The sequence below is a fragment of the Aptenodytes forsteri genome, unplaced genomic scaffold (genome assembly GCF_000699145.1).
Source record: "Aptenodytes forsteri isolate BGI_AS27 unplaced genomic scaffold, ASM69914v1 Scaffold193, whole genome shotgun sequence".
Taxonomy (NCBI): Eukaryota; Metazoa; Chordata; class Aves; order Sphenisciformes; family Spheniscidae; genus Aptenodytes; species Aptenodytes forsteri.
The window spans coordinates 4109610-4120545 of NW_008795405.1; the positions used below are offsets into that span (position 1 = coordinate 4109610).

The window sequence follows — 10936 nt, forward strand, 5'->3', positions numbered from 1 at the left end:
AAAAAAAAAAAATCTATTAAGTACAAATTCCCTTAGTTGTTAGATGGCATATTACAAGCCATAATTGATCAAACATATTAATGGTCATGCCTGATCCCTTTGTATCTGCTAATTTTTGTACCCCTCATAGGTCTTTTTTAGAACCTTTTACTGGATAGTCTCTGGTTTTTTTTTTAATTTTTTTTTTTTTTTTTTTACAAAGTAGAGGGCTCTTTCATGATGTTGATCCTCACATGAAATTCTTACTGACATCTTTTATTACTATTGCCTGCTAAGTAAAAAGGGATCAATCAGTGATGTTTGAGGTTTCCAAAAGGTTAAGGACTATGTGGATGGTGTTAAAATACTAAAGCTACTCAAGTGAAAGCCATTAAAGAGACTGAGAGTAGCTTCAGTAGAAAAGGGGGGAAAAATTAAGAGAAACCAAGGAAGATGGCTTAAAGAGGAGAGGCCAGATAGTAATTGAGAACATGCCACTTGAATTAGGGATGATGGGGTAAAGAGTGCTGACAGAAAACCAGTTTGATGAAGGCTAATTCTTAGGAGACTTATAATGAAGGAAGGATTAATGGTACAATTGCGTGCAAATACCCTATTTCTGTGGGACATAAGTGAGGAAACCTGCTTATTAGAAATTATAGAACTTTGATACTAGCATAACCAGAGAGATGTTTTCCATGGTGTTGAAAGTCTATCCCTTTAAACATGGTAGTGAAAGTATACTTCCCAACTCATCTAGAGAGACTGCAATATAGAGTACAAATTAATTTGTTCCTGAAAGTTGTGGAATTTTAAGAAAACGCTCCTCCTTTTTAATGGAAAAGCAGAGAATGGTCTCAGGTATAAGGGGAAGTCAGAGGCATTGAATAATGTGTCTCTGTTTAACAGTCCTGAAGCCACAGGTGGTATCTGTTTATGGTATCAGCTTAATCACCTTGAAATTTTGTGTCTAACCCACAGGTTTAGTCTAAGGTTTTGTTGTGGGAGAAAACATGTAGAGTGTTCCTGTTTTACTCTGAGATAGTGACAAGACTTCCCAATGTTTTACATATCACTGGAATTAAGTTTTTGTGGCTTTAATCAGGTGCTTCATAAACTCCTTTTCTATTCACTGTGTTTACTGTGAAGACCTGGTGACATTGCTGACCTGATCTAATGCAATAGATGCAACTTTCAAATTAAAATATTCCTGTTCCATATTCCAGGTGTAAGCAGGTAGCCATTACCTTTGCTTCAGAATATCATCTGTGGTTTTAGGTAGGGTTTGGCATTCTATGGCTCAGTAGAAAAGGATAAAAATATATTTGAAGGAACCAAGGAAATTTTAATGGGTAAACAGTTTATCACTGTAGTAGTTGTTAATAGACAGAAGCACGTTAGGAGACATCCTCTTACCCAACAGATAAAGATACTGACAGCCTGAGATAATTTTAGCCATTGGTTGTATATGAAACATTGAATCTGAAAGATTTGACAGCCTAGAGGTAGGCAGAAATTAGTATGATGTATTGTGTGGTATGCATGTGGAGCACCTGACTGCAACCACATTTTGTTGGTATCTCTGGCCTATTCCCAGCTATAAAAAGTTGAAGTACTCTTACAGAGGTTAGGGATTTAGAGAGTATTAGGTGCTGCCTCTGTGGGATTTCTGAAGTTTATGTAAATGAAAGTGGTAAAGGATGAGATTTGAAAGAGTAGGAAGGATATGTGGGCTGGGACCGATGTGAGGAGAAAAAGCATCCTGGAAGTACACTGGGGTGTAAATAGCTTTAGGATTAAGGTGTTCTGTGCCATCCATTCAAACTGCAGCAGGGAATTTGAGACTTACATTAGACATCAGCAAGTATCGTGTCTCTCTTGCCGCAGCTGCTGTTGTTCTCTCTAGTCACTTGTGTGTTCATCAGAATTCAGAATTCATGCCCAGGAGTTCCTGCTTGATTTTTGATGTCCACTGAAGTAGATGCAGCATGAAGAAGAGATCCCGGAACAAACAGATCTGTTTGTTTTGATTTTTCCAGAGTCCTCAGAACCTAAAGGCTTGCCACAGCTGTGAAGATTATTCCAGCTCAAACTCATATTGTTACAGAGTTCTTAACCCTATAGGAATATTTGCCCTTCAGATGGAGACACCTGATTACATTGAAGCCTAAGGGGAAATGTTTGTCTTGAGTACATAATGTGGATTATTGGCTTTTCAGGAAACCAACATTTGCTAAATAGGTTTGGTTATTTCAGAATAGGCCGAGGCCTGGTACTTTTGTACTGCTGTGATTTGCAGTGGGGAAGGGTGTTTTTCCAACTGACTTTTTTTCTTGTTCACATACAGCCCTTTCAGTTTTTCCTTTCTGCTTTTAGTTTCTGTGTCTGAATGTCTGAATACTGTTTACTTCCTCTACTTCATTTGCATCTCCCTGTCCCTTGTCGCATCTCAGGTCCAGGCATACTCCCTTTTATGCAGTTGACTTTTTGTTGTATGGTTGGGGTTTTTTGTTCTTCCCTCACGAGCATGTGTATGAGCACTTTGCTCAAGACCTTTTAGGTTGCTTAGAGATGGAGAGTGGCAGGGTGACAAGAGGGAGGAAGATAGGTATATGCCAGGTTTCATGAAAGGGGGAAAAAAACCCCACCACCTTGTAGATCTATCCTCTGTGGATTGCCATTGCTGCTGATGCCCTTCTCCTGTCACCTTGAGGTAAATGTGCTTTCTGTGGGAGACTTGCATATTTGTTATTTTTAACTAGTCTCAGTTCCTGAAATTTTTAGACCAGCCACGTATTTGGAACAGAAGGACTTGGCATCATAAATGACATTGGGTGAATGAAGAGTTCGGGCTCTGTTGAGGCACTGGAATGAACGGCTGTATCTTCAGAGGACTGCAGAATGCTGGCTTTTGAGTTATTTCTGACAATGAGTAACTTTAAATATGGAACCTGCCAGATGTCTAACCTTATTTAGGCGATGAAAGGGATAATGAGTTCTTAACAAACTCTGGAACTGAGATCTCAAAGAGCTGGCCTTGCAGTCCTTGAAAACCCCATTTGGTTTTTTGGTTCTAGTTTGCTAAGTTAAAGTTACTCTGTGATGTTCCTGCTTTATACCACCTGTGACTAAAAATACAGAATCTAACTTTCTGAATTGTACACTGAACCTTAACTATACTTTCGTTTCTTATGTTTGTGCAAAGTAGGTGTCAACATGCCACCATTGGTATTTGACAGTTACAGTATATGAGATATGGTCCATCCAGTGAAGTGATGGTTCCATGAGAGTCAGTCTCAATTTTGCTCACTTTTTACTCAGAGAAAATAATTTTTTCCAAATTATTCTAAAATTGGAAAACTTAGCTGGATTAACTTCATTTCCTTCTTAATCTGCACTAAGAATGAGTCCTGGAACAGGTTTATATTCTGCCTAGTGCATATGGTTTCCAAGACCTGATGCCTCTCTGAGCTGTACTGGGCCTGCACACTGAATTAAAAAAAAAAAAAAAAGCAGACTATTGCTGGTTATGAAAGAGGAGTGCTGACAGAAGTAGATTGTAGATTTATCATAGGTATAAATTGTCCATCATAACATCTGACTGGTGGTGGTAGAGATATTTCAGTGCTTGATGGCATTTGCAATTTAGGAACTATAGGACAAAAGAAGCACCTTATTCTGCAAAGACAGTAAAGATGTCTTGCATGTGTTACTTTCCTGTCTCTTCCTAATGTCCTCAAAGGTACAAGGAAAAAAGGTGGGAGCATTTAGGGAGATGGAGAGTGAAAATGGACCCATGGTGTGGTTGAACCTTGCCTGTTGCAGATCTTCATCTTACTGAGAAAATAATGTTAACACAAATGGTAGATTCCTTTCAATAGGACTGAATTTTTGATTTGTGAAGGAAGGTGTTATGTTCAAGACCAAGAATGGTTTGCTTAGCTTAATGCTTGTTGCTAGTCATGATCAAAGCACGAGGCAGTTGTGTTATAATCCTGCAGCTGTCATATAAAGAAACTGATTCTCATGTAACTCAGAAGAATGATAAACACAATACTGTCTTTTATTCCTAAAGTTCCTTTCTCTGCAAAGAGCTTTCAAATGGCACAGCAGGAATGACTTTTCTTGCCAGTGAAACGCACCCACCTGTGGGATGAAACATGGCAATTTTAGCAACGCGCAGCAGTAGAATTCAAATTCTTTAGTTTCAGGGCAAAGAGAAACCTACCATACAGCTGAAATTGCAGGAAAGAGGGAGACAAAGTAATTTTTCCAAGCAGAATATGGATAAGAGATCAGGCTACTGTACTCTTCTAAGGTGATTTTCTTCAAATACTTAGTGGTAAAACTGATAAACAAACTGTACATATAGCTAGGTAACTTGGAAGAAAAGTATAATGCTGGACTCCTTCCCAGGGAGGGAGACCCAACAAGATCTGAGATTCTGCAAGTCCTCAGATACTGAGCTCTTCCAGTGAAAATTAGAGATGCAGAAATACAGATCAAATGGACATCGTTGAAGCATTCTGCTTTGCCATCTCATATTCCTAAGGAGCCGCCTTTTGTTGATAGGCTTAGTCTGGACAGGAGGAGACAGAGCAAGTCATGCTTCTGCTAGCAGGGATGCTTTTCTGCACTGGGGACTTCTCCACTTTTATTCTATATCTACTGTCCACTCACTCCCCTTTCCACTGTGCATGTGGCATGAAGAAGACAATGCACCAAGCCCAGCTACAAACAGACAACAAAAACAAGGCCTTTGAACAAAAATGCACTCAATGGAAATAGCAAGTGTTGTCAGGGTGTTGGAAATTTAAGGAGAAAATTGAAGTCAGCATGCATATTTTATTAATTAAAAGTATAGTGTGATTTATCAGATGTATCTCAGATTATTATGTGAAGACTAGTTCTGAAACTTTGCTTTTAAATACTTTGACTGCTGTAAGTATTGCTAAAGGAATGAGATTAAAAATAGACCTGAACCCTGACAGCATTGGTATTTTAGAACAAATTCTACTGCTGTATATATAAATTGTTTGTTGTCTTCTCTTTCCTTGTTCGTTAGCACTAAAGGGCATGTGCGTGGTAACACAATCTTCATGTTTTATAAGCTTTCCTGTGCCGCTGTCGCTTTGCTCCCTAATCCAAAATCCTAATACCCTGTGACATCCCTGTTAGTTGCTCTGAACAAAATTCTGTTGCCACAGATGGAGGATTATGACATCAGGCAAGGACTGTAAGCAGCAGGAGTAGATGAACTCTCAGAGACAAAGATCCTTTTACCATGCAAATGGACCATAGTACTAAGGAGTGAGGCAAAGCGTAATACCCAGCATCTATGCTGTGCTGTCACAACTGACTCTAAAGACGGCGGATCAGGCTTCGATCTTCCTTGTGGTGTTGTCAGGCTTTCAAAATTCCTTATCATTGTGTGTTTTTTCTTTTTCTTTTTTTCTCTGGCTGCTTTGAAAGTACTATTTCCGTCTTCACAGTTGGTTTCTGTAAAATACAATTCAGAAACCACAATACTCGTCATGAATTGAAGTCCTTTGGCTCTCTGGACTCTCTCATTACGAGCATCTCAAGCCACAGGTACTAGGCCTTATGCAGTCTTATTTCTGGAGTAGAGTACTGGTCCCTTGTCTTGTGGCACCTGGACAAAGGATATCCCCATTAGATGATACCTGTTGTCAAGTCCAGTTACTGATTAAAGGATTCTCAGAAGAGTGTAGGAAGAGAAGGAGAAACATTGTCATTGAAAATGCTGTTCTGCTTTGCTTCTATGTAATGGTGTTTACAGTTGATGCTGTAGCAAGTTTGCATAGAGTCAAAATTGCCTTCTGTTTTTATTTTTTAATATGTATAACTTGCTTGTTTATACCTCTAGGAGTATTGGCATTCATATTTAGGGTTTGAGGTTAGATAATGGAATAGTAAGGTACAGGAGAGGTATCAGTTCTTTATTCCTTATCCTCAGATAACTCAGATATTTTAGGCAAAATGACAACTAATATTCTATTTCAGATTGTTAAATGTCATCCCTTCTCTTGCTGGGCCAGAGTAAGTCTGAAGCAAGTGTCAGACCCTAACCTGATGTGTGTGTATCTATATACTTATATGCATGTCTTTTATAAGTGTAAAGGCAGGAGGGATGCGTGTACGTACATGTGCCTGCCAGCCCACACTGTAAAGTCTGTCAGCACTGTTGTAATCCTAGAATTGATCTGTTAACTTCACACTGTGCAAGTGAGACCACTGGGATTCATACAGCTGCAAATGAGAGTCAGGTGGGTGGGAAGAAGAGGCGGAGGGGAGGAGAAAAGTGTTGAAAAATGCTGCTCAACTTTCTTTCAGTATGGTAACACACAGTTTTCTTGCTGCTGCTGCCCCTTTTCAATAGGTGAATTTTCTTTCAGGGATTTTGTTGTCTGCTTTTGTTAGCTGCACTTATGGTTCTACCTAGAGGTTTTGGGTGTTTGGTTTTGGTTCTTTTAACAGTATAACAGATCATGGAAGAAACTCAGGTTTTTGTTAATGTTCAGTTAAACTCTCTGCCTATTGATAGTCACATGTTCCTTCTCATTGCAGGAGAGATAAAGAAACACAGATAGTTAAAAAGCTATTGAAATTCACCCATTCTGTTCTTGCAGTGGGGAGAGATGATCTGGTTGGAAGAGCAGAAACTCTGCACCAAAGCTATAAGGGTCTGTTCCTGGCTTGGTCTTTGAATTGTTGGGAGGATCATGGCGTGACATGGGGCTTCCAGTTATATATAGATGAGTTCTACAAAGGCTCATAAATGTGGAAGTGCCCAGATGCACAGTCTGAATATCAAAGATGCTGTATAACTATGGGATTCAGTGAAATCACTGTGGGTGGTGTCAGATGGAGGTTGAGGGGTTTCATTTTGGGTTAAAACATTTGAAAATGCTGTCTCCACTTTGGTGTGTCCTATCTCATCTATAAAGTACAGATGGTGGTGCTGATGTGATGAAGAGTAGGATGAGCCTCATGGAATTGCTCTTGCTAACAGACTGTGACGGAAGATGCTGGGATAGGTAGAACAGTTGTTGCTTTATCCTTATGCTATTGTCCTAGACTGGAAGTGGTTAACAAAGATCTCAGGCAGCCTAGCCGGTTGATCCTCTATTATCTACTCTTTCTTTTGTTTCTTCTCTTCCAACAAGTGCAAGATATAAAATAGTAGGTATGTCAACTATAGTTGTATGTTTTATTTGAAGTACTGCACAATAGGAGCAGCATACCTTTGTCTAGAATGCTGAAAATAAAATACTTTCCCAGGAAGTAACTTCTAAACTCATGTTCTTATAATCTATGGCTTGCAGCTTCACATCTGCTCTCAGGTGTTTCACAATCCAGCTACCTCTTTGTGGATGACATACTAGCTGTCATTCAGAGTCCCTCTGATCTGAAGATCACTTTTTTTATCTGTTGCTTGGGTTGTGTCTTTGCAAGATATATCTGAGTAGGATAGCAACCGTTAGCTCCAAATCACAGAACAATGAAAGGCTGTTCTATTAGTAGTGGGTGCTTCCTTCTCTGCTTTCCCCAAAGGCTTTGGAAACCAGTCCAGAATAGAGAAGTGTCATGGGCTAATGTCATGCCCTTCTGAGGACTTTGACATGTTTCCAGAGGAACCTATGTAATGGGACTGGTCATAGTCTTTGTTTTGTTTTTTTTTTCTTAAACTAGAAAGCAAAGTTGTAGCCAACTGGGGCTTCAAAACTTCAGTTTGAATCCACATATCGGGGTTCTTTGGGTAGGATGAAGCATTGTTCATGGGCCCGTTTCTTAGCCTTCATTTCTACAAGGGGATGAAACTTCCAGGGAAGCACGACAACCTGGCAGTGTTTCTTATCCTTGCATTACACCATATTTTACAGTAAATTTCTTTGAGCAAGCACCGAACATATGAGTTGGGCCTGCCTAAGAGGGAATATGTTGCTGTTCACTCTTCCTCCTTGCTCTGTGTTAGTTTGCTGTTTTGTCGTGGAGTGTACAGTTGTCTTTGTGCTCCTTTTACCCGAGTTTCTTGCATGTCCAAGAATGGAAAAGTCTTTGGTTAGTGCTTTTTTCTCTTCTGCATGAGGATCCTGATAGTAATGGTAATGATGAATTAGAGCTTTTGTCGGCCTGACTAAAATGATTCTCTCAGCTTTATCAGCTTTGTTTTACCCTTTTCTTGTCATCTGTTCTCCAGGACCGAGCACTACCTGCCAGGAAGATTCCTGTGCGAATCAGGGCATCTGTAATCAGCAATGGGAAGGCTTCACCTGTGATTGCTCCATGACTTCATATTCTGGAAGCCAGTGTAATGACCGTAAGTAGGCTTTTCCATTGGATTGGTGAGCTGTGAGTTCTGACAGATTGGAGCATAGAGAACACATGATTAGGTTTACTTACAATTGAAATATAACTTTCCCCGTGTCAAAGCCAAACTTTGTTTCCTGGAAAGTTTATTTGAAGCATACAGCAGGTTGGTTTTTTTTTTTTTTTGTTAAAATGAAAATATACAATTTGGTATGTGTTGGTTTTTTTCTTCTTTTTAAAAGCTAACTCAACAAGACCAATAATGGAAATTAATGTAATTGAAATTCCTGGTTAAAAAAAACAAGAAATGGCTTGTGTATGTTGTGTGTAATACTTCCATAGGTACAAAATGGCTAGGTTTTGTGTACTGAATTATTCTTTGACTTGTTAAAATGAAAATATACAATTTGGTATGTGTTGGTTTTTTTCTTCTTTTTAAAAGCTAACTCAACCAGACCAATGATGGTAATTGATGTTAATGGAATTCCTGGTTTAGAGAAACCAGGAATGGCTTGTGTATGTTGTGTGTAATACTTCCATAGGTACAAAATGGCTAGGTTTTGTGTACTGAATTATTCTTTGAGGTTTTCATTCAAACCTTGGTGACAAAGACATGGAATCCATTTAAAACTGCTGAGCAGTGTTCTAGATTGTCTTCTACCAAATTACTAGTTGTATGCGAAGATGCAAAATTTGGTACTGTTTGCTAGAATATTCAGTTAAAACCAGGTGGTCAACTAAACCTACAGCAACAGTGTTGTGCTTCTTGGCATATTGATTTGCTTCATCTCAAAACATTGGATGTTCTTCTTGGCCAATTAGTATTAAGTTCTCTGATTAAAATAATTGAACAAAACCCTGAAGTCTTCCTTTAGGGGGCAGATAATCAGCTTTCAGATGTTCTCTCTACTCATCCTGATACGGCCTTTGTTCCTGCCTGGAGGGAGCAGATAAGTTCAGCTCTACTCTCTCCCCACTTCTATTATTTAAGGCAACAGTTAATCCCCTTCTTCCCTCCCCACTCCAAGGCAGGGCACAAAGGAGCACATGATGAGTGCTGTAGTAAGCATAACAGTAGGCTTCAATAATTTGGTTCATTGTGTGTGTAAATTTTAAGACTGGAAGAGACTCTTAGAGTCCACTCTGACCACCTGCATCTTACAAACTGCTGCTTTTCATTAAGGGTATCTGTGGTAGACTTTTAGTGGTACCAGTGAGGTCCATGCAATATTGGTGCCACAGCACTGTAGTATCTGCAACCCTTCCCCTAGAAGTTTGAGATGTGACTGAATTGATGGCACATATGACAAGCTGTTTAACACGTGGTGACAGTCTGTTTCTGCTGAAGGCTAAAAAGCCTGTTTTTCTGAATCATTCGTAAATTGTGGTGTTATCTGCATTGGTCTCCCCTTTCTCCCAGCATAGTTCTCCCGGACAGATATTGGAAAGGCCTATCAGCATTCGTACTTTGACAAGGGCTGTATAAGAAGGGTACTGCAGACACAGATTTGTAGGCTGTAATGCCACATCTGGTTTTGGGTTGTTTTGGAATCCAGAATGACTCCTTTGGGTCCAGAAGAAACATTTCATATTGGAGCCACAAGATTTGGCTCCGATTTTCTGGATTTTTGTTTTGGTCTGCTTTTGCCAATTGGACACCCAGTTTCCCATTCTCGCACTACTTGTTCAGTCATTCAGTTTAGACTTGCTAAGCATAGCACGTTATAAACCTGTTCTGTAAAAGAAATGCTACTTTGAATCCTGTTGGGCTGCATTTAAGTACATGTTCAGGAAATCTCTGAAGAGATTATTGATACTGTCGGTTTTGTTTCTAATGTGCTGGGCTTCACAGCTCCAGAATGTCGCAGTGCCCTTGTTATGCCGTTGCTAATGACTTAGAACAGGCTCTGAAGTATCAGGAAGCCAGTTTCCTGTGTCTGTAACTGGGGATTCCTTGCTGCTTTTTAGAGCTGGCAGCTGGAAACTATGCAGAGCAGAGACGGGGGGTTGATATGAGTGGGGGTGATGTGGACAATGTAGTAGCCAGCCTCCCAGTGTCAGGCCTGGCTGGTGATTTAGAAATGCTCACAGGAGGATGTGGGTTTCAAAACGGTCCAGAAAGGTAAGTCATGTGGACTCCTCCCAGAACACAATGAGACTTCAGCCAGGATCTTCAAAAAGTGCGTATAACATTTTTTTGTGGTGTTTTCAGTCTTTGCCATGTATCAGGACTATGAAGACATAGTTCTACTAGTCTGATGAAGTTACTAAGTGTTGTGGGTTATGGAGAGGGAGAAGGCTTCCTTTCTGTTCCTGTCTGTTAGATATGGTTGCTATTATACCCGAATCTAATGGAAGTACAGGCACTTGTATGTTAATTGAATTAAATATTCTTTAGACTGGATTTTAGTGCAAGTAATGGCAGGGGGAGATAACTTCTGTGTAACCTGAAGGCTTGCTATTATTTAGAAATGCATCAGGCTCTTTGGTAGAACTTTTTTTTGCCACAGGAGTCTAATGCTATTAATTTAGTAGATGGCTATTTTAATTTTATGAGCAAATTGTGGTCTCCCACTGATGTAAATATGGAATATTGAAGTCAATAGAACAGGTCTAGATTTACACA

General features: G+C 39.6%; 1 protein-coding gene across 5 annotated transcripts in view; it reads left to right on the forward strand.

Annotated features, from left to right (window-relative positions):
- Positions 1-10936, forward strand: part of NRXN3 (neurexin 3) — a 1034251-nt gene that overhangs the window by 436644 nt on the left and 586671 nt on the right. For all 5 annotated transcript variants that reach the window (XM_009280739.2, XM_019472456.1, XM_019472458.1 and 2 more), the window contains one exon: positions 8201-8320. In XM_009280739.2, coding sequence (XP_009279014.1) covers positions 8201-8320 — 120 coding nt within the window. The remainder of the gene's footprint in view (positions 1-8200; positions 8321-10936) is intronic.